Source organism: Protobothrops mucrosquamatus, unplaced genomic scaffold (assembly GCF_001527695.2).
Source record: "Protobothrops mucrosquamatus isolate PMUCROS unplaced genomic scaffold, P.Mucros_1.0 scaffold_125, whole genome shotgun sequence".
NCBI lineage: Eukaryota > Metazoa > Chordata > Lepidosauria > Squamata > Viperidae > Protobothrops > Protobothrops mucrosquamatus.
Window position 1 is genome coordinate 1,213,916 of NW_015386201.1, and position 24,116 is coordinate 1,238,031.

The 24,116-nt window shown below is 43.6% G+C and overlaps 1 protein-coding gene across 1 annotated transcript in view; it reads right to left on the bottom strand.

The window, feature by feature from the left end:
* MID1 (midline 1) overlaps positions 1-24,116 on the bottom strand; it is a 253,963-nt gene that overhangs the window by 52,362 nt on the left and 177,485 nt on the right. Inside the window, exon 4 of the mRNA XM_015817159.1 lies at positions 19,498-19,605. Within this exon, the coding sequence (XP_015672645.1) occupies positions 19,498-19,605 (108 nt within the window). The remainder of the gene's footprint in view (positions 1-19,497; positions 19,606-24,116) is intronic.

Here is a 24,116-nt window from a genome sequence, read left to right on the forward strand (position 1 = left end):
TGAAGGTGGGATCCCTGCAAGCAAGAAAAAGAATTAGGACTCCCCAAGGAAGTCCAGACGACCGGGAGGAGGGCATCCTGCATTCGCGACTCAGCCTGCCAGTACAGCGTCGCTGGAGGTGAGCTCGGCAAAAGAACCCTTTCCCAAACGTTAGCTTGCAGAGGAGGCAATTAGCAAAGGTCGTAAAGTTTACGATGTCGAAGATTGGCCGCTTGACTGATTTTGATGTCTCCCACCCAGAGAGATGGAATTCATACGTAGCACGGGTGGAGAACTACTTTAGAGTAAATTAAATAAGAGAAGACGGCCTGAAGGCAGCAACTCTTCTGTGTGCCTGTGGACAAGAAGCTTTTGACATCGCGGAAAATCTGGTGGCCCCTGCACTTCTGGAGTCAGTGACATACGCTGACTTGAAGAAGACGTTGAAGGAACATTTTCAGCCTAAATTATCTGTCATCGCTTGGAGGCACGCGTTTGAGCAGAGGGACTAGAGGCCGGGTGAATCTGCTGCGGACTTTATTGCTGCCTTAAGACAAGAGGCCAGGCCTTGTGAGTTTAAGGATCTGGAAGAAAGGCTGCGCGATTGCTTCATGTGTGGCTTAAGAAGTAGAGACCTACAACAAAAGATCTTTGCAAAAGAAGAGGTCTCGTTCCAAGACGCGTTAAGAGAGGTGGCAGCTGAAGAAGCAGCAGGCGGTGCTGTGAAGGCTTTGTGGTTCGCCAGGAACCCTCCAGCCACCACTACCGTCCATCAAGAGGACGCTTGACAAAAATCAGAAGCGGATCCTGAAGAGGAGGTGGACAGACTTCACCAGCCAGCTGAGAGGAGGCCAAAGGGGCATCTGGACAAGGCCCCTGCATCTCTTCAGTGCTTTGGGTGCGGTGGACGCCACAAGCGAGCTGACTGCAGGTTTCGCTCCGCCATTTGCCGGGCATGTGGCAGGCAAGGCCACATTGCCTCCGTCTGTTTGGGTCGCCAGAAGGTCCAACCTTGGGAAGAATTGCTTCAGAAAGGTACCAGGGTCCCCAGCCAACACAGGGTGGGTTTCTGCGCATCGCGCAGGAGTATTCTGAGAACAGGGACACACAAGCCCCTTAAGAAAAAACTTTGCATTGACGTGAAGTTGCAAGGGGTTCCCTTATTGATGGAGTTGGACACAGGGTCTGCTCTATCAATCATTTCACTTGACACCTTCAAAAGGATTTGCAGCAGTAGTGGCCTTTGAGTTAAACTCAGGCCATCGAATCTAATACTCACTGATTTTCAGAATTCTAAAGTCAGTGTAAAGGGAGAGGCCACACTCAAAGTGCAGCAAAAGGACTTTGAGGGGTACCTGGATGTGGTGGTAGTTGGGGGTGAATGTATGAGTCTTATTGGACTTGATTGGTTCGAGGCTCTGGGAATCCAAGTAACGGGGCTGCACAACTTGCAAACGTTGGGCCTTGCAGATGTTTGCAAGGAGTTTGCTGATGTGTTTAGTTCAGAGCTAGGATCCTACAAGGGGCCTCCCATTGCACTACGGTTAGACCCAACTATCACGCCCATCAGGGTCAAGCCTAGAAGGGTGCCTTTTGCCCTCAAAAGTAAGATAGATGCTGAGCTGGACAAATTGCTCCAGCAGGGCATTTTAGAACCTGTGGATTCTAGTCCATGGGAAACCCCCATAATAATGCCTCTAAAGGCTAATGGGGAAGTCCGCATATGTGCAGACTATAAGTGCACACTGAATAAAGTGTTGCAACAGCACGCATATCCAGTGCCTGTTGTAAGCCACATTCTGGCATCCCTCAAGGGGGGGTGCATTTTTGCAAAACTTGATCTGGCACAGGTCTATCAACAGCTACCTGTTGATGAGGCATCTGCAGAGGCCCAGACGATTGTAACTCACAGGGGGGCCTTCAAGGTCAAAAGACTGCAATTTGGGGTAAATGTAGCCCCTGGCATATTTCAAAGTGTCATGGAGCGCACACTTCAAGGTATTCCTGGGGTCTGTCCCTACTTCGATGACGTCCTCATTGCTGGGGAGTCATCTCAAAATTTAGCAGAAAAGTTAAGGGCTATCGTGCTTCGTTTCTGCAAAGCAGGCCTTAAATTGAAGCAGGATAAATGCAAGATAGGAGTCACTTCTACTGACTTCTTAGGGTTCAGGATTGATGCCCAAGGCATTCACCCTGCTGAATCCAAGCTTCAAGTGATTCAGCAGGCCCCAAGCCCAAGTCCAAAAGTGAGCTGCAAGCTTTCTTGGGGCTCTTAAATTTCTATCATGCATTCCTTCCACATAAGGCTGCAGTGGCAGAGCCGTTACATTGGCTCTTAGACAAGCAGGCTCCATGGCAGTGGACTAAAGTCCATGAAAGGAGTTTCAATGACATTAAGGCCTTGCTCTCTTCAAATGCTGTATTAGCGCATTTCAATGAGTAATTGCCTGTATGCATCGCATGCGATGCATCTCCTTATGGGGTGGGAGCAGTACTTAACCATCTGAAGGCTGATGGGACACAAATCCCTGTGGTCTACTACTCAAGGACTCTGTCATCTGCAGAGCGGAATTACGCTCAGATTGACAGAGAAGCCATGGCCATAGTGGCTGGCGTAAAGAAATTCCATGATTTCTTATATGGCCGCCATTTCATGATCTACACAGACCATAAGCCTCTGCTGGGTTTGTTTACCACTAACAAACAGACACCACATATTATTTCTCCANCAGCATATGACTACACTCTAATTCATAAACCTGGAAAAGAAATGGGCCATGCTGATGGCCTCAGTAGACTACCTCTTAAACAGATAGAGGCAGATCCTGCTCCTGCCATTAGTATTCTTTCCATTCAGGAGTTGCCTGAATCTCCCCTAAATGCTAGGGACGTGGCTGCAGAAACTGCCACTGATCACACGCTTACACGTGTGCTGACCTGGGTGTTGTCAGGATGGCCTGACACGTGCCCAAATACTGAGTTCCAAAGCTTCTGGCGAAAGAAGCATGAACTTTCCACTTTCAAGGGGTGCCTGTTATGGGGTAGCAGGGTAGTTATCCCAGCCTCATTGAGGTCTAGAATCTTGCTCTCTCTGCATGAGGGACATCCTGGTATAGTAAGGATGAAAGCGCTTGCCCGCAGCCATCTTTGGTGGCCTGGGCTCGATAAAGCCTTTGAGGCCCAGGTGCACGGGTGCCAAGTGTGCCAACAGTCACAGCCTGAAATGCCTCAGGCCCCTGTACATAGGTGGGAGGAAACTCAAACCCCATGATCACGGGTACATATAGACTATGCTGGGCCCTTTCAGGGGCAATTCTTCCTTATCCTCGTTGACAGCGGGCACCTAGGAGACTTCAGATGGGTGATCCGGTTTGGGCAAGAAACTATGGGCCTGGACATCTCTGGGTCACAACAGTGGTCTGCAAGGTCCCTGGGCCGCTGTCATACGAAGTAGCCTTGGATGATGGCCGCGTTCTTCGCAGACACATAGACCAACTGCGTTGGAGGCTGGACAGCCACGTTTCTGCTCCTGGCTCTGCTCGGGGGGGGGAGGAGGACCAGAATATGGATTCTGGGTCACATATTCCTAGGCCTAACGGGGCATCACAAGCTGAAGAGGCTGTTTGGGGGTCATCACAAGTTTCTGCAAGTGCACCAAACAGGAATTCCCAGGAAGGGGGGTCACCCTGCACATCCGTTATTGCTCCAGACAGGGAGTCACACCGGGGGTATCCACATTATTCAAACACAGCCATAGAAAGGGAATTCCATCAGGGGCACTCTCATAATTCAGCTATTGCTCCAAAAAGGAAGTCAGTAGCAAGGGGGTTTGCCATGGAGGCGGCTCCTGACTCTGGCACCTCTGACACATGCATGGGGGCTACGGAGTACTGGGGCACTTCCGCCACTCAGGCCTCTCCGACTGCTGGCCTTGGGCTCGAGGGACAGTGTTCCCAAGAGGAGTCCATTGTGGACTTGGGGACTTCCACCCCTCCAAGGTACACTGGCTTGGACTCAGAGGGTCCAGCCAGTCAGCAACTGGGTGGGTCACCTGGGTATTTGGGGCATCAAAGTCCTGGCCTGCCTAGCCTGGTAGGTGAGCAGGTAGGCCAGGCACCCTCACCGGCCCTTAGAAGGTCGCAGCGGGCCAAGTGCCCACCTAAAGATCTGGGAGATTATGTGAGGTTTCTGTCAACACATAAGGAACCTTGCTATGAGGTCGCTGAATGAGGGGGTTAACACTCTGGACTGAGTCTCATATACTATTATGATTTCGGATACATTTTATTAAGTTAATAATTATTTTGTAAGGTGTCTTGCCTGCGTGCAGACCCGAGCATTTCCACTCTCCTTGCATTTGATCAATGCACCTATGCGTAAGCTAGGTGTGTTTCATCTAGGGGGGAGGGGTGTTGTGTCATGAGCCTGCAAGAGCTGAAAGCAGGCTCAGGATTGTTGCAAATGGTCCTGGGCAATCCAAAACCTGCCCCGGACCAGACAAGGTGGCGCCAGCCTTGTGCGCATGTGCAAGATGCGAAAAGGGTCAATTCCTATTGGTTCACACTGTCCAGGTTTCTTGCCCTATAAAAGGCCTGCGTGCCTTTTGCAGTTTGCTTGGTTGTAGGAGAGAGAAATAAAGAGCTTGTTGTTTTCACCATGTGTCTTCGTCAATTGCCAACGAACCGAAAACACAACGCCTGTGATGTTATTTCTTGTCAAAGCTTTTGTAAGGACCTGCCTCAGCTATTCCCCCAGGAAATCACACTCAGGAAACAAGCATTGTTTCAAAGAGGATCTTTTACTGAGAGAAAGTGTCTGCAGAATAAAAAGGTGGAATCTGAAATTTGTGCACAAAAACATTAGGCTAAAAGTCCAATTTCGTCAACTCCACCCCAGTATCCCAGTCTCTCAGGAGCCAATCCACTGGCACAACGATGTTATGAGAACTTTGAGTCAAAAAGGTGATAAGCAACCATTTTCCCAGGTCAGCAGGAGTGTACACAGATGGCCCCGAGGGCATTTCTTCTTCTCTAATTCCCCCCTCCCTAATTCCCCCCTCCCTAATTCCCATGTGAATACATCAAAGCGAAAGGAGAAACAAATGGTAGCAATACAGAAACATCTTCAATCCATTTGTGCTCCCTCCCCATTCCTATGGCAGTGTTCCAGAGGGACCTGACATTCTGCCCCTCTAACAAAAAGGAACATCCACCTGGAGAAGAGAAAAATAACAAAGAGGGAGGGAAACAGTGGTTAGGTATTCATTTAGGCTTATTGGGGTAGTGGTCATGAAAATGTTTAATTAATCTAGGGGCTTTTACATGTTTTTTTTGTACCCATTCAGGCTGAGCCCCAGGGAGATCTTTCCATGTGATTCCCCTGTGTTCGCATGAGTCTAGGATTTCTTTTATCTTGAAATGCTGTTCTCCCTCCACCTTAATAGGCTGAAGGGGTTGCTGGTCTTAAGGGTGAAATCACTTCTGGTTTAAGGAGGCTGCAATAGAACACTGGGTGGACTTTTCTTAATGATTTTGGCAATTCTAATTCTACTGTGACTGGGTTAATAATTTGCTTTATAGGGAAAGGCCCTATATATTTTGGGCCTAAGTTCTTTGAGGGTTGTAAGGACTGTAGGAAATGGGTGAACAGGTATACATGGTCTCCAATGTGGAATGGTTTGGGTTCTACTCTTCTTTTTTCAGTTTGGGCTTTGTAAGCCGTCTGGTATCTGCCAAGGTGTTGCGCACCATGGGCCATGTGTTTCTCAATTGATTAATCCACTCTTTTAAAGAAAGGATTGTGGGCTCTTGCACTGGTAATTCAGGCATTGGGTTAAAATCTTGCCCAGTTGCCACTTGAAATGGTGTGAAGCCTGTGTTGGTGTGCACAGCATTATTATAAGCCACTTCAGCAAATGGCAAAAGATCTGTCTTGTTGATAGTTAATAAAACAGTACAGGTACTGCTCCAGTAGTGAGTTCTAAAGTTCTCTCCTGCCATTTATCTGAGGATGGTGACTAGAACTGAGACCTTGGTTGGTTCATAAGAGGTTCAGAAAAGCTCTCCAGAACTTTGACATGAATTGGACCCCTCTATCCAAAATAATGCATTGTGGTGCCCCATGTAGGTGGTAGATGTGATGTAGAAACATCTTTGCCAATGCCTTAGCTGTGGGAATTTTCTGGCAAGGGATGAAGTGGACCTGCTTTTAGAATAAGTTGCTTATCAAATCAAATCAAATCAAATCAAATCAACCTTTATTATCAAAGTACAACATGTGTACAATGAGATTGGTTAAGCCTCCCTTCGTGCATCCCCCTGACACAACTCACAGTGACAACAAACACACAATCTTATTGCACCACGTGAACTTATTGCACAATGCGCTGGCCCCGCAAGTCTACCATACATGGAGTTATTTCCCATTCAGGAGTCTGACAGCCCATGGGTAGAAACTGTTCTTCAGCCTGTTGGTGCGTCTGGCTATGCTTCTATATCTCCTACCCGATGGTTGGAGAGTAAAGAAGTGCCGACCAGGGTGTGAGTCATCCCTGAGGATTTTCCTCATTCTTCTAAGGCAGTGGGCCCTAGCAATGGTGTCTAGTGGTATCAGGGGACAGCCCACGATGTTTTGTGCTGTGCTCTGTAATGTCTTTCTATCCGTGGCTGTAATGTCTTTCTGTCTCTGTAATGTCTTTCTATCCGCCAGCATACCACACCATAATGCAATGTGAGAGGACGCTTTCTATAGTGGACTGGTAAAAGAAGGTCATCAGTCGTTGTTCCACTTTGTTCTTTCGCAAGACCCTAAGGAAGTGGAGTCTCTGTTGGGCCTTTCTGGCCACATAGGTTGTATTGATTTTCCAGGTGAGATGATGAGTGGGACCTCGTCGAAACGTCGCCAAGATACTCTCAATCTTACACGGGAAAAGATCCGAATACGCCAAGACCTGCATACCTGTACCCGTGAAAATCTACGAAAACACACACACACACACACACACACATATACATCAGAGGAATGCTGTGGATATAATTTACTTGGACTTCAGTAAGGTATTTGATAAAGTAGATCACAACCTACTACTTGACAAGATAGAAAAATGTGGGGTAGACAGCATCACCACCAGATAGATCCGTAGCTGGCTGACCTGCCATACTCAGCGTGTGGTCCTCAATGGAACCGCATCTACATGGAGGGAAGTGTGTAGTGGGGTGCCCCAGGGCTCTGTTCTGGACCCAGTGCTTTTCAACATCTTCATCAACGATTTGGACGAGGGGATAGATGGGGAACCCATCAAATTTGCAGACGACACCAAGCTGGCAGGAATAGCCAACATTACAGAAGACAGGCAAGACAGAAGGATCTGGACAGACTTGAACACTGGGCACTATCTAACAAAATGAAATTCAATGGTGAAAAAAGCAAGGTTCTACATTTAGGCAAGAAAAACCAAATATACAGGTATAGTATAGGGGGTACCTTGCTCAATAGTAATAACTGTGAGAGGAGCCTCGGAGCCTTAGTGGAGAATCACTTAAATATGAGCCAGCAGTGTGCTGCAGCTGCCAAAAAGGCCAACACAGTGCTAGGCTGCATTAACAGAGGGATAGAATCAAGATCACGTGAAGTGTTAATACCACTTTACAATGCCTTGGTAAGGTCACACTTGGAATACTGCATCCAGTTTTGGTCACCGCGATGTAAAAAAGATGTTGAGACTCTAGAAAGAGTACAGAGAAGAGCAACAAAGATGATTAGGGGACTGGAGGCTAAAACATATAAAGAACAGCTGCTGGAATTGGGTATGTCTAGTTTAATGAAGAGAAGGACGAGGAGGGACATGATAGCAGTGTTCCAATATCTCAGGGGCTGCCACAAAGAAGAGGGAGTCAAGCTATTTTCCAAAGCGCCTGAAGGCAGGACAAGAAGCAATGGATGGAAACTAATCAAACTAAGGGGAAACTTCCTGACAGAACAATTAACCAGTGGAACAACCTGTCTCCAGAAACAGTGAATGCTCCAACACTGGAAGTTTTTAAGAAGAAACTGGACAGCCATTTGTCCGAAATGGTATAGGGTTTCCTGCCTGAGCAGGGGGTTGGACTAGATGACCTCCAAGATCCATTCCAACTTTTTATTATTAATATTAATATTAATATTAATATTATTTACACATACACACACACACACACACACACATATATATATGTACAATGATAGAAAATCCTCGAACTCTGGGAAGGATATAAACCAGCTGTTTATTGTTAAAAAACTAAAACAATAAAAACAACTATTTACAATACTAAAAACAACCTAAGCTTTCGCTGGTCCACTGCCAGCATCATCAGAGTGAGTGTCAGGGGGGTGGGGAGTTTTCTTATAAACCTTGCTAACTCAGTTTCTTGCTCATTGACCGTGTCATAGGGTCGTCCATCCTAATTGACCGTAATTGCCTCAATTTCTTTCTCCCTGTTGCCTGTAATTTCCTTGCCATCTTCTGTCTTTAGTGGGTCTACAGTTTCCTTTATTTTTTTTCTTGTTGTTAATATGTTGGAAGAAACTTTTTTTATTGTCCTTGATTTCTATTGCAAGTCTTTATTTGTTCTGAGCTTTCCTGACTTCATCTTTGCATGTTCTGGCTGTCTGCTGGTAATCGGCCTTAGTTATGTGCCCCTCTTTCCATTTTTTGTATTTGTCCTTTCAGTTTGTCAGAGACATCTTTGTGCAGCCATGCTGGTTTCTTCTTGAATTTCTTGTTTTTCTTTTTCAGTGGTATTGTGCTGGTCTGAGCTTTTATGATTGCATTTTTCAGAGTTTCCCACACTTCTTGAGTTGTTTTCCCCTTTAGGATTTTCATCCATGGGATCTTTCCTAGGTTCTCTCTGAGTTTGTTAAAGTCAGATCTTTTGAAGTTTAAGACATTGGTTGGATTGTTTTCTATTGCTAGTGTTTGCATTATATTAAATTCCAATACGATGTGGTCATTTTAATCCAAGGTTCTGGCAATTTCAATTCCCTCTATCACTTCTTCTCTATTTGTAAGGATTAAGTCCAGTATAGCTTTATGTCTAGTTCCCTCCTCCAACTTTTGGGTGACAAAGTTGTCAGCTAGGTTGGTTAGGAATCTGTTTGATCTCCCACTCACTGCAGAGTTTGTCTCCCAGTTGATATCTGGATAGTTAAAGTCTCCCTGTCAACGCTGCTAACACTGGATGTTCTTGCTTTGACAAAATATGAAAAGGCAGCCACTCTCTGTATAAGCTGTGTGGTACTTTTAGAGTTAAAATTAGATGATGCTGGGAGGGGAGGAGAAAGAATGTGTGTGGGGATTAGTTAAGATAAGAAACCGCAGGCTATAGAATGGAAGGGAAACTTTGCCCTTCAAACTGATTGGAGAACATGATTTATGACTGCAAATCAGAGGGAAATATGCTTGAATATTATGTGCTCAGGGGAGGGGAATTCAGATCTTGGCATCCAACATGCTGTGCTGACACTTTGTTTCACGATTAAAGACTTTTTAGGATAAACAATGCCTGAAAGTTCTTTGATGTGTTTCATTAGTTGGAACCTTGACACTCCCATTACTACTGTGGTATGCTTCCTACATAGATTTGTTAACTGGTTGGCAAAGAGTTCATCTATTTCTTCTGATTGGTTGGGTGGCCTGTAATATACACCTATGGTAATGTCACTTTTTTTCTCTTTTATATTGACCCGTATACATTCTGGAGAGATTTTATCTTTGATCATGTGCATTTCTGCAGATATGTAGTATTCTCTTACATATAGTGCAACTCCCCCCCTCTTTTTGTAGACCTGTTTCTTTTGAGCAATTTGTATCCATCAGTCCATTTCATTTATGGGTTTCATCCTACCAGGTTTCTGTTATGCCAACTATGTCATACCCTACCTTGTGTACTATTGCTTCTAGTTCACCCTGTTTGTTCCCCAGGCTTTGAGCATCGGTATATAAGCATTTAAGACTTTTATGCCTGTTCATGGGTGTGCTTCCTGTATCTCCTGATTGTTGTTTGAGTTTTTCTTTTTTTCCCATCACTGCCTACTTGATTGTTTGATTTGTTTTCTTGGGATTTGTGATTGGTTTTGGGTTCTGGAGATTCTAGAGATTGGTCACTCTCCCCCCTCAGTTTTAGTTTTAAGCCCTCCTGATGAGTTGGGCCAGTCTTTTTCCAAGTACATTTTTGCCTGTTTTTGTGAGGTGTAGCCAATCCCTTGCCAATATTCCTTTCTGTAGGAAATGCAGTCCATGATCCAGGAAACCAAAATTTTCTTGGCAACACCAAAACTTTAGCCAATGGTTTATTTCTAAAATTCTTTTTCCCCTCAATGGGTGTTGGCCTTTTATTGGGAGAACTGATGAGAACACTACTTGTGCTCCTAGCTTCTTAACTTTATTGCCTAGTTGTTTGTAATCGCTCACTATTGTACTTGAGTTGTTTTTTGTGTCATTCATCCCAATGTGGTGGAGGTAATACTAGTGCCAGTTGTTTCCCTGGATGCATTTCATAATATTTCAATATGTCCATTATAACTCTTAATTTATTTTTTAATTGTCTTTTTGGTAGAAATCCATTTTGGTCTGGATGTATAAATTCAGTTAGAAGTCTTTTCAGTCTCTCCACTATTATTGAAATAAAGATTTTATAGTCCGCATTTAGTAATGATATTAGTCTGTAATTTTTTATCTGTGTCAAATCTGAGTCCCCTTTTGATATCAAAGTAATATTTGCTTCTGTCCATGTGTTTGGGAGTTTACCCTCCAACAAAAGTTCATTACATACATCTTTCAATGGTACACTTAATGTATCTTGTAGACATTTATACAACTCTGCCGGTACCCCATCTCGTCCCGGTGTTTTTTCATTTTTTTGTCTTCTTATAGCCTCTGTCAATTCCATCATTGTTATTTTTTCATTTAACATAGTTTTGAAGTTTTCTGAGATTTTTGGTAAATTATTTTTTTCCATATATTGAATCGTTTTCTCCCATGAAATTTCTTCTATATCATACAGTTTCTTGTAATATTCTTTATCTTTTTTATTTCTTCATTTTTGAATTGTAAACAACCTTTTTCATCCAGTAAATTGTTTATCAATTTTTTCTCCTTCGTTTTTTAAGTTTGTAGGCTAGCCATTTTCCTGGTTTATTTGCGTTTTCAAAAAAGTTCTGTTTTGATCTTTTAATTTGCTGTGCCAGTATTTCTGATTCTATTAAATTTAGTTTATATTTTATTATTTCCATTTGTCTTTTCAGTATTTTCTTTTGTGGATTTATTTGTAATTCTAGTTCTAGTTTTTTTTAAATTCTTCCCTTAACAGTATATGTTGTTGTCTTTTTTTCTTTATTTTTTTTCTCCATGTATGTTATAGCTACACCTCTTAAGTATGCTTTGGCTGTATCTCATACATTTTGTAATGTTGTATCTTCTTTTTTATTTTCTTTAAAAAAAAGCTCCACTTCTTTTGTTGCTAATTCTATAAATTCTTTCTCTTTTAATATGGATTGGTTCAAGGTCCTCTTAAGTTTTTTTGTATTCATTTCCATGTCATTTTTAAAGGATTATGGTCTGCCCAAGTGCCTAATTCTATCTCAATCTCCTGCATGTTAGTTCTTAATTCAGGCATCATCCAAATCATGTCAATTCTAGACCAGGATTTATGACTATTCGAGTAGAATGTATATTGTGATTTCCCTGGGTTTGTTTCTCTCCAAGTATCTTGTACACCAATTTCCTCTATCATATTAAAAAAAGTCTTAGGTAATCTTTTTCTTCCTCATTTTCCTGTTTTACTACTTTTATAGTCTAATATCCTGTCTACTACTGCATATATTACTACCAAAAGTATCTGTTTTTGATGTAAAAATATTTCTACCATCACAATTCTTCCTTCTTCATCTGAATAAATCATTTTAGGATCTATTGTCTCTTTAACGTATACAGCAACTCCTCTCTTTTTTTGTTGTGGTGATGCATAATAGAGTTTCCCAATTTTGGGGTATTCCAAAAGTTTATAATATTGGTTTTTTATATGTGTCTCTTGCAGACAAATTATATCAATATTTAATTTCTGTAATATTTTAAAGATGCTGTTTCTTTTTGATGGGGAATTCAGTCCATTTTCATTTTCCTTCTCCATTTTATTTACTTATATTTAGGTCTTGTCGAACTCTGCTCTCTTGCCATTCCCTCACCCTTTTGATCTGGCTTCTCTTTCTCTTCTTCTGTTTGCATAGTTGTTTCCTCTGTTGCTTGTTCTGTCCGTTTCTGGCCTTTTCTATCCTCTTGTTGATGTTGAATCCACTTGATATCTTGTATTGTTCCAGTTGATTAAGATCCCTTCTGGCCTTAACAATCTAAAGTTTACACCTTTTGCAATTAACTTTGTAGTCAAAAAGTGATATTTTTCTTGGGTGTCCCTTATTCTTTTAGGAATCTGCTTTACCACCACAATTTCTTTTGTTTTTATATTATAATGGATCACCCCTAACTCTTCTCAGTATCTCATCTCTTATTTTCTTTATAAATCTTATATGTGTTTCCTCACATAGCTTGAATTCATTTGAAATATTTCATCCACTTCCATCTGTATCTCCACTCTATCTATTTTTAGAGCCTCTGCCAGTAGATTAATAATCACTTCTGCTATATCTTCCTCCTTGTCTTCAGGTATACTTTGGAATCTTAAATAGTGTACAGCTTTCTCCATTTCCAAGGCTGCAACTGCTCCTTCTAAGCTTTGATTTGCTTGTTCTAGTCCAGTGATAGCAAACCTATGGCACGCATGCCAGAGGCGGCACTCAGAGCCCTCTCTGTGGGCACACCTGCCGCTGCCAGCTCACAAAGGTCCATTAGGCCACCACTGGCACCCGGAGTGGCAGCCCCACCCAGCAGCCTAGCAAGCTCGAGTAGAGGTGGTAGAACACGCCCCCCCATGTGCTCGCTAGCCTGTGTACAGAGGCTGATGGTGTCAGGCAGCCGCCACCCCTGCCTCGCCTTGCCCCGCAGCAATGGCACTCCCGCCCTACCCCCTGCCTTACCCCGCAGGACAAGCCTCCTGCCCACCGCCCCACCCACAAGAGACCCCCTGGATCTCCCCCAATCCTTGCCATCCCCCACAGGCATCCCCCCACGAGCAACATCAAGGTGGCCACACCCACCCTGGCCATGCCCACTCAGTCTGCCATGACCACCACAGCCACACCCACCCAGTGGGCCATGCCCACCCCCCCGAGGGCACCACAATGCTGATGCGGCCATGGCACTTTGCGATAAATAAGTGGGTTTTGGGTTGCAGTTTGGGCACTCAGTCTCTAAAAGGTTTGCCATCACTGTTCCAGTCTTTTGTTTTTTTTCCATTAATGCCTCCATTTTTATCAGTTTCTTCTAATTTGTCTTCCATTTTCTGAATTCTTTGTTCATTTTTAGCAACCATTTGTTGATGGGTGTCAAATTGTGTCTTTATGTCAAGCATTTGCTCATTTAGCTTATCAAAGTTGTTTATTGTCTCTTCATGATTTTTCTGTATTGATTCTTGGATTAGCTGTAGTGTGGCTTGCATCTCTTTTTGGAAGCTATTTGTTTTTTCTCGTTGTAACATTGTTTCAATAGATCCCTGACTTGCTGGACTAGATATTCCCGAAGAGGGTGCAGAAGAGGTTTTTTTTTGTAATTTTAGCAAGATTTGGTGCACTCATTTTTCAATTGAGCAGGTTTTGTAAATCCACAAAGAGAAAAGGAAAGAGGGAAAAAAAGTCAACTGCTTTATGCTATTATCCAACTGTGAAATAAGCCAACTGCTTTAGGCTAATCCAAATGTTCCAGTTAGTTTAAAAATGTAAAAAGCCCTCTGTTTCCAAGTAGTTTCTATTATGGTTATATCCAGGGTCAGAAGATATGACTGTAGAAAGTCTTTTCTAGCATAGAGTCACATAAAGTTCTTTTGTGTACAACAGGTGTTAGTTCAAGGTCAGCAGTTTCTCCAGTTCTTTTAATGTTATTGTAATATCTCCTTTCACCACTAGATGTCCTTATTTACTGTATTGTCTATATCCAGGTTTAAGAAAGTTCTTTTTAAGTTACTTTCTCACAAAAATTAGATAAGAAAAAATTTTCACATCGTAAAAGTTAACCAAATTTTCTTTAATCAATCCCAATTCCATTTTATATATTCTTTTATTCTTTAATTTTGTTCCTTCCATTTAAATTTTTTTGCCAGTTTTAATGCCCTTCTTCCCAAGTCTTCCTGAGGTCTTTGCTTTAGAAATTTTATCCAATCAAGGGATTTTTATTTCCAAGTCCACAGGGAAGAGAAATAGAAAAAAAGCAGTGTCATCCAGATTTCAGCACTTTGTTGACAATCAGCTGTTCGGAGGCATGCCGTGGTTCTTCACTTGTTTCCTAGTTGTCTATGACTTGGGCTGCCTGTGCATTACAGGCAGCCTTTCTTCCGTCCATTTGAAGAGGATCCTTGGTTCGTTTGGGCCAACTGCTGTCGACTCCAAGCTTCCAAGGCTTCCCTTCTTCTTTGTCGCCTCTCCAGGGCAACTTTCCAACCCCTTGGGGTCTCCAGACAGAGTGAAATCAAGCTAGGAAACCGGAACTCCAATTTCTTTCACCTGTCTCATCATGACACTAAACCGGAAGCCCCTGGAGCAAAGATTTTTATGGCTTAGGAACCACTTGTCTTTCTCCAGGGCCTGCTTGAACGCAAGGGTAGTGGAGTTATCTAGTGGATGGGCTGCTTGTGTTTGCGGTCTTGTAGTCACTGTGGCTGCCATCTGTTCTGCTGGGAGCAAGGGCTTGACAATTTTGGGGGAGTACTGTTATACTGGGGCAGTCTCGACAAAGTATCAGCTAAAAAATTATTTCCTTTTGGTAGGTAGCAGAGGGTAAAATTGAAGTGCCCACTGCACCTGTTTTGGGGACAATTTCCTCAGGGTCTTCAGGGCTTCTAGGTTTTTATGATCAGTCGAAACTTGAAAAAGGATTTTGTTCCTTTCCAGGAAGTGCCCCCAGGTGAGAAGGGCCCACCTGACTACATAGGCTTCCTTCTTCCACACCACCCAATGTTGCTCTGTCTGTCAATTTTTTCTGATGTGTATGCACAAGAATGCAGCCGACCTTGGTTATTCTCTTGGAGTAGCATCACCCCTACACTGGCATCAGCCTGAATCACAAAAGACTTTTCAGGGACTGGATGTCTCAACACCGGTTCGGCGAAAAAAAGTCTCTTTAGCTTTTTGAATGCTGCTTGGCATTCCATAGTCCATTTTAGCGGTTGGCTAGGTTTCGGTTTGTCCACCCCCCTCAGGCAATTCCCTCCCCGTTACATTCTGCAGAAAGATACATCAAACTAAAGAGGAACTGAGTAAACAAAGCAAAGCAAAGCTAAGCACAGCACAGGAGAGCTCTAAAGGGTCCCCCTCCCCGCACAATGGCAGCATCCCAACAGAGATCTACAAGGACCTGACATACGCACACTGTTGCAAGTTACCCTTCTCATTCTCTTGCAATGGCACAGTCCCCACTGCTACGTTGCTGGCATCCACTTGGCTCAGCAGAAAACAATCTTTTAAGCTTTTCAAATGCCACCTGGCATTCCTTGGTCCATTTTAAGGTTGGCTGGGTTTTGGTTTGTCCCCCCCCTTTGTCTTTAGGAAGTTAGTGATGGGGAGGGCTATTTGAGCAAATGAAAGGATAAACTGCCAGTAAAAATTGGCAAATTCCAGGAAGCTTTACAGCTGTTTCCTGGATCGGGGATGTGCCCATTCCAGTATTGCCCACACTTTTTCTGGGTCCATTTCGACCCCTTCATGGGAGAGTCAATATCCCAGGTAGTTAATTTTTTCTTTGTGAAACCCACATTTGGATAACTTATTATACAATTTGGCTATGCTGAGTTTTTTAAGCATCTCCCTGATCAACTTTACATGCTCCGCTTTCGTTTCAGTGAATATAAGGATATCATCAAGATACACTAGGACCCGTTTGTACAAATGTTCATGGAGCACCTCATTTACCAGCTGTATTAATACTGCAGGTGCTCCTTGCAGGCTAAAAGGGAGTACTTTGAACTGAAAGCAGCCTAGCAGGCAGTTGAAAGCTGTTTTCCATTCGTTTCCTTCCTTGATTCTGACCTGGTAATAAGGTTCCCTCAAATCTAGCTTTGAATTTTTTTTCCCAGCTGGGAATTTTTTCCCCCCAAAATGTTGTTCTCACATAGAGTGAGAACAACATTTGTTTTAAAAACTGTTGACCTTCTGTGAGTATAAATACTCACTGAGCTGTGATTTCTAAGCCCAATAATTGTTTGCAGAGAAAGAAAAACCTTGACTCTTGGCTAATCTTCTGGGGGGGGATTTACTGAAAAGCTTTTAGGTGGCTAAATATTCTGGACTGCAATTTTGGCTTGTTGATAATTCTAAGACCCTGAGCAGAAGAACTGTTATAAAACACTGCTTTCAACGATGCCTTGACAATTGGAAGTGCATTGGGATACAAAGCCATATATAAAGATAAGAACCATATAAGATTTGGATGTTTGGATTTTAAGATTGGCTGGCTTGATAAGGCTAATCACAGAGATTATAGTGTCAGTGAAAGACTATCTGGAGGGGGGAGACAAAATGGATGTTACATACCTACCTAAAGGTGACAGGAAACCACACCTAATATTCCCTTCTGAAGGCCCTAGCCTGGAACATCAGAGATCTGCAGGAGCAATACTCCAAGGCAAGGCAAATACTTTCCAGAAGGAAATGTATGCAATCCTGTCGCAGATTCAAATGACAATGGTTTTAAACCACAATGAGGTTAAAAACAACTTTGATGACATAAATGAGCATATTTTCAACCTAAACTTACAATTAAAAAACTCTCAAAAAATGATGATAAAAAATGTACAAACAAATCAGATAATAGAATGCAAACCAGAAGAAAGTGACTTAAATAAGGAAGCTACAAATGAAGAGAACGACAACTTAACATAAACAGAAGAAAATCTACAAGATTTCACCACAACAATGAAAATGGAAAAGATATTTTATCTTTCAAGACTTCAAAACAAATTTGAGGATAAGAAAGAAGATCTAACAAAATGGATTATAGAGCTGCCAGGAGAATCATTAGAGTCTGGGAGACAAAAAGTGTACATCCTACTCAACTTGTTTCTCTTACTCCCAACAATACTTACAAAAATACAGGAATCCTCTGGCAAGCGGAACATACTGATTTGAAAAGCTACTTGGCAAAAGAAGAAGGCTAGAGCTAGATTCAAGAGATTTGATTCGACCGACCAGATGGAATACTATATGATTAAACACTTGTTTGAATATGGTTAAAAGAATAGATAAATTTTGGATGTAAAGGGGCTCTAAACTAAGAAGGATAAGATATATAAGTAGTATAGTATTTTTTATAATACATGAAATGTAAAAATACTGGGGTGATGTATGTGAATGAAAAGTTTGGATACTTAAAGGTAACTAATTTGGAGAAAATTATAATTACAAGAAAAGATGTTATATGTGGAGGTTATAAGATATATAAGTAGTATAATATTTTTTTATAATATATGAAATATGAAAATATTGGGATGATGTATATGAATGAAAAGTTTGGATATTTAAAGGTAATAAATTTTGAGAAAATTATGACTGATAAGAATAGTTTGAATACTGAGGGGAAATTAAACTTAAATAAGAATTTTGAAAACAGGACACATATTTTCCCAAAAATAAGACCCAACCGGAAAATAAGCCCTAGCATGATTTCTCAGGATGCTTGTTAATATAAACTCTACCCCAAAAATAAGCCCCACTTAAGATGGTTAGCCAGATGGAAGCATTTAGTATGTCTATTGCAACACACGATGTATTGAATTATAAAATCTGATAAACACACAAATAACGTGCGCACTTGATAACAAATGGACGTGTCTCATAATTCAATACGTCGTGTGTTGTAATGAATGTACTTAATGTACTTGTGTGAGATAAAGAAACATTTTCTGAATTTTGGTGCCTGCAATTTTTTGTCGCTTTTGTCTGGACAATCACTCTTAACTGTCATTACTTTTGTTGCCACTCTTGTCTCGTAAGTCTTCAATTAACATTTGATTTAATGCAGACATGCCAAACACAAGGCCAGCGGGCTGACCCAGAGATGGCCAGGCAGGCACTTCAATCAGTAGGCAGAGGCGCAGGAGAAGGCATGCGAACTCACATGCTGGACACACCTCCCCCCTTCTGTCTTTGCTTGCCCACAGCTGCAATGGGGTAAGCGGCCACATGGCGCATCCAACAGGCGGGAATACGTGCCTTCCCCCATGCCTCTGCCTCTGTTTGCTGTTGGTACCACTGCCGCCAGGCGAGGCAAGTGTTCAGGTTGGGGTAGGGGTGGCCTGGCTGTAGGACCCTGAGGTGCACAGGTGAAGGCCAGTTCTGAGGCTGTATTCGGCCGGGGCAGAGCAGGGAGTCCTGGCTGCCTCTTGGGGCCAGGGGCTCCCTGACCTTCCTGTTCACCAGGGCTGTCATGGGTGCAGTGATGGGAAGCTCATCCCATGTGTGTGGCAAAGTTAGAGGATGAGATTGGATGGCAGGGACCATGTATGCAGGGGCCACAGCATGGCACCACCCCAACTCTCCACTTGCCTTTCCTCCAGTTTGCGGTGGCAGCACCAGCAGCAGGCAAAGGCACATGGGGAGGCCCGTGATCTGGCCTGCCAGATGTGCCCCATGGCCGTCTGCCCCATCACAGCCATGGGCAAGCAAAGACAGATGGTGGAATAGAGTGGGTGGGTGGCTATGGGGTACATCCGGCAGGCAGGATTGCATGCCTCCCCCTGTGCTTCTATCTCCACCTGCTGCTTGGAGGGCTGGGCTGGTGGTTGCAGCACTCAGACTCACATGTGCTGCATGGGCTATGCAGCCCCAGAGTGCTCTGGCCAAAGGGCTGGTGAGTTGCAGCTGCTGCCTGACACTGTTGGCCCCTGCTCACCTCCTGCTGTGTGTGCACCAGGGGGGTGCCCAGCCAGGGTGGGCCATGGCTGAGGTGGCGGGGGCTGGTCTGTCACCATCTCTGGGGCAGCCCCAAGGGCCAGATATGGGCCCATCCGGTCCACGGGCCTTCTGTTTAGCATGTCTGTTGTACATGAAAAAATAAGACATCTCCTGAAAATAAGCCCTAATGTGTCTTTTGGAGCAAAAATTGATATAAGGCCTGATCTTATTTTTGGGGAAACACAGTATAATAGAAAGATAAAATAACATAAGATAGTATCTTTCAACAGGCATTCAACAGACTTTAAATGAAGACTGAAATGTTTATTTAACAAGTTCAGACAACAGGCAAATAAATTAAGCAGCTGTCAAGGGGATTTCAAGATATGCATTTTATAGAATACTTAAGTAAGAAATTAGAAATTTTGTGGAGCATAAACCATTTAGTAAGAAACTTAATGTATTTCAGAATCTCAAAGATAAAATTCTTACTTTTCCCTCCTTGATTTTGGTTCCAATTATCTGACGTCTTTGCTGGATTATTTCTATAAGAAGGTCACATTCTTCCATCAACTTGGATTCTTGTCGAGACGCATTCACCTAAAGAATAGATCAACCTATTACACTGAATAAATCTAAAAACATTAAAAACAAGATAAAACTAACAAAGTTGCATTGTTTCACACCCATATTTTTTAAATGCTATTAAACTTGAATGAATGCTTGAATTCTGAAAACAATATAGTTTCTCAGATAATATTGATACAAGTAACTATAATATATGGGTTGTCAAGGCTCCGACTAATGGACCCAAACAAATCAGAACTTCGTGGCTTAAAGTTTCCTCAAAGTACATGTTTATTGGATACTTAATATTGGCATGGTCAAAAGTGAAACCAACTCTAAACTCCCCTCCCCAGGAATAAAATGGAATTAAATGTAACACTTCCCTCCCTCTACTATGCTATTGATCACACTACCCAATGAGGGCAATTGGCAGGCTCTGTGACGCTTCTTCTCTCCACTTTCCACCACCTATGGGAATGACCTTGGTTCCCACAGGACTGCTCCGTGTTTAGTCTAGCAATACTTTTGGTTTCTTCCCCCCCTTCCTCCCAACCTAGGTGGCAACTGAGAACAACAAAGATGGCTTCAGCCAGGTTCATTTCAGAAGTTGACAGTCAGACTCCCCTAAAGAGAAAGAAGTTCCTGAAAAATAGCAAGCATAGATACACATTAGTGTTTTACTAATTTTCTACTCTATCGCCTGGAGTTTCCCTAGCTTTTGGGGGTGTTTATGATGAAATTTCTGTATTAATCTATCAGCCTTTACATCTCTGCTCTTTACCCAGGTAGCTTCTGACAAAGGATAACCTTTCCATTGAACTAGGTACTATAATTTCCCTTTATACACTCTAGAATCGAGAATCCATTTTATTTCATAACGGGTGTCACTCGCCACCATAATAAAACCTGGAGCTATTTGGGGTGCTGGCCTCAATGTCAATTATATAACTGGTTTCAACAAACTGCAATGAAAAACTGGATGCATTTCCCTCAAGAATCATGGGAGTTTTAGCTCCACTTTGACGAGGTTTATAATTTTTACGACGGGGACAGGACCGATAAATTTAGATCCCAGTTTTTTACATGGTAGTTTTAATTTTGGGTATTTGGTTGAGAGATAGACTTTGTCTCCTACATGAAATACTTTCTGGGGTGGGGACTGCCTCTTATGTGCTTCCTCCTTTTGAATCTTTGTGGCTTTGGCTAACACATGTTTGACGTTTGCCCAAGCGCCTTGTAGCAAGCTTACACACACAGACAGTGTTTGTGAGGAGGGGGGTTATTGAGAATATTCAGGCACAGAAATGAATTCCCTGCCAGTAGCTATTTTAAAAGGGGTAAGTCCAGTACTGCTGTGTACAGTATTGTTGTATGCCACTTCAGCAAAAGGCAGAAGGTCTGCCTAATTAGTTTGCTGATAGTTAACATAGCATCTCAGGTATTGTTTTACCATTGTGTTTTCTCGTTCAGCAGTTCCATTTGTACTCAGATGAAAAGCCAAGTTGAGTCCCTGAGTGCATCTGATCAGTTTCATGAATTCCCTCCAGAATTTTGCTGGAACTGAACCCCTCGGTCTGATATAACTCTTCTTGGTGCCTCGTGGAGTTGGTAGCTATGTTTTAAAAATAGGTTTGCCAATTTCTGGATAGAAGGGAGACCAGGACAAGCTATAAAGTGAGCCTGCTTTGAGAAAAGGTCAATAACAGTATAACAAATTACTGTATTTCTACTATTTTCAGGGAGCTCTAGATGAAGTGAGTTGCAATTTCCTCCCATGGCTGGGATGGGTCTGCTACTTGTTGTAACAGCCCAGGGGGCTTCCCGGGTCTTTTTTTCATAGCTGCACAGATTGCACAGCTCTTTTAATATCCTTTTTCATTCCTGGTCACCAGAACTGCTGCCTTACCAAGTGTAAAGTCTTTAAAAACCCAAAGTGACTGGCTTGCTTGGCATCGTGGCTTTATTGCAAGGCTTGAACTCTGAGAGTGCTAGGAAGGTATAACTTGGAGCCTTTCCAGGCTAATTCATCTCCATATGTCAACACTTGTCTGTTCTCTCTGAACCAGGGCAGAGTTTCTGTGTCAGGCTGCTTTCGAGGCTGGTGTATTGCTTTCAAGTTTGGTATCTCATGGTCATTTGAGAGGCCTTTTATGGTGAGGAGATGTGTCAGACCCTCAAACTATCTATTCCTTTCATTTTATTTTTGAGTACTGCCATTCTGTTTGGGGGGGAGGTTTCACTCTTTTGGGAGGGAGGACGATCTGTGGCCTGTATTTCCTTTACTTTGTTCTTCCTACCTTTGATGCATCCCTCTTGGTGTGAAAGGGAGGAGGAATGTGACTGGGTCCATCTGTCTTATCTCTGCTATGCTGGGAAGAGACCGGGAGGAACATGAAATGCCTGAGAACTGCGGTTTTATCACTTTGGTTCTCATAACAACTTCACACCTATAAATTGGCCAAAATCATACTGGACCATTGGGCACTGGGGAGGGGTTTGAAAGGAGAGTTTTACTGTAACGTTTTGCATGGGCTTTCTTCAGATCCTGCCTTGTATTCTGCTATCACTATGTCCCAATAAACGTTCCTTTTGAAACAATGCTAGTTTCAGGAATGCTGCTTTCCTGGGATTGCTACCTGAGGCAGGACTTTACATTAGGCAAGATCTGCAAAGTGATCAGTCCAGAGAGGCATCCATCCTACTGTAGGGACCATGCACACCATGTCGTTCCAAGACAGCGAGCAAGTTGAAACTGAGTGCAGGGAAGAGTCCGCCTCCAAGACACATCCTGAAGAGAGCCCCTCTAGATGAATGGAGGAAATGGTTGCCATGGAGAAATCCATGAGGCCGAAGTGGTTGGTTGGTGTGGGAAAAAGGGAAGCCTGGGATGAAAAGGCCTGCGCCCGGGGCAGCCGAAAACAGGGCTGGAGGTGTGACTTGGAACTACTTTATGATGATGAGGAAACCAAGGGAGAACAGGATCCAACTGACCAGATCCTGAAATGAGCAATACACTTCATGGTGGAAGCCTTTCAGGATTTGAAGGCAAAATCTGCAAAGTAATCAGTCCAGAGAGGCATCCATCCTACTGTAGGGACCATGCACACCATGTCGTTCCACGACAGCGAGCAAGTTGAAACTGAGTGCAGGGAAGAGTCCGCCTCCAAGACACATCCTGAAGAGAGCCCCTCCAGATGGATGGAGGAAATGGTTGCCATGGAGGAATCCATGAGGCCGAGGTGGTTGGTCGGTGTGGGAAAAAGGGAAGCCTGGGATGAAAAGGCCTGCGCTCGGGGCAGCTGAAAACAGGTTGCGCAGAGAGAGGAGAGAGGACGACTCAAGGAGGTGGCACAAAGCAAGAGCAAGTCAGCAACTACCAAAATTGCAGTGAGGACAGCTGGCTCTACAGGGACGGCAGCAACCACTCCCGCTGCCTCTCAGCAAGCCAGCCCCATGGGGGTGAATGTCCTGCAAGCAGCCAGGGAAGAGCCCTGCAGCCTGAACCGAAATTGGCCCTCCTTGGGGTGAAATTTGATGGAGACCCCCAACAGTTGGGATTTTTCCTCATTCATGTCCTCACCTACATGGAAGTGTATGGAAGAACCCTTCCCAGCAAGGAAGCTAGAATCAGGGTTGTCACTCTGGTCCTAGAAGGTGCTGCAGCCCAGTGAATGATGACCCTCCACAACTCCGATGCCCTGGAGCTCTGAAACTTTAACTGCTTCATGACTAGCCTGAGGCAGTATTTCGAAGACCATCTGGACAATTGCAAGGTGCAAGATAACATAAAGACAATGAGGCAGGGATGTCACCCTATAGCCGAATATACGGAGGAATTCCGAGACCTGGCATGCCGCCTCAACTGACCAGAGGACATCTTGGTGAGCTGCTTTAAAGACAGGCTCAACAATGATTTATATAATGCCTCCATTGCCCGTGGAGCCTCAGCCTGTCTGCATGACTGGTGCATCCTGGCCAAAGAAATGGAGATCGACCAGAATCGCAACCAATACCAGTCAGGCAGGGTCTGGAAGCAGACTCTGCCAGAGAAGAAAGGAGAGGCAGTCAAACCCACAACAGCTCAATCGCATTCCACCGCTTGCTTTAAATGTGGCAAGGAAGACCATCATGCTCTGGAATGCCACACAAAAACCCCAGCAAAGAAGGGAGACTGACTGTCTGGAGGGAAGCCAACAAAACCAGCTAAACGCCGAAAAGACACGGCCCTGAAGAGTATGGTGGTTGTAGAGTTCCTCCCAACCCCAAAATCAGAAGGGGGAACTCCGACCTCACCAGAGGACAAACCGGGGATGCCCAAAAGTGATCACAAAGATGACCCCTTCGTAAATGGGTCGATCATGCCAGTAAAAATGCTCATAGAACTGTTAATCCTGCGCAAGGGGGAAAAAAGTGGCCCTAACTGCCCTCCGAGATTCGGATTGCACCAGGTGCCTGATCAGTCCAACCTTAGTAGGGAAACTGGGGGCGGGGGGTGTCTGATTGAGAAGGTTAAAGAACCCAATTGCATTCTGCCAACTTGATGG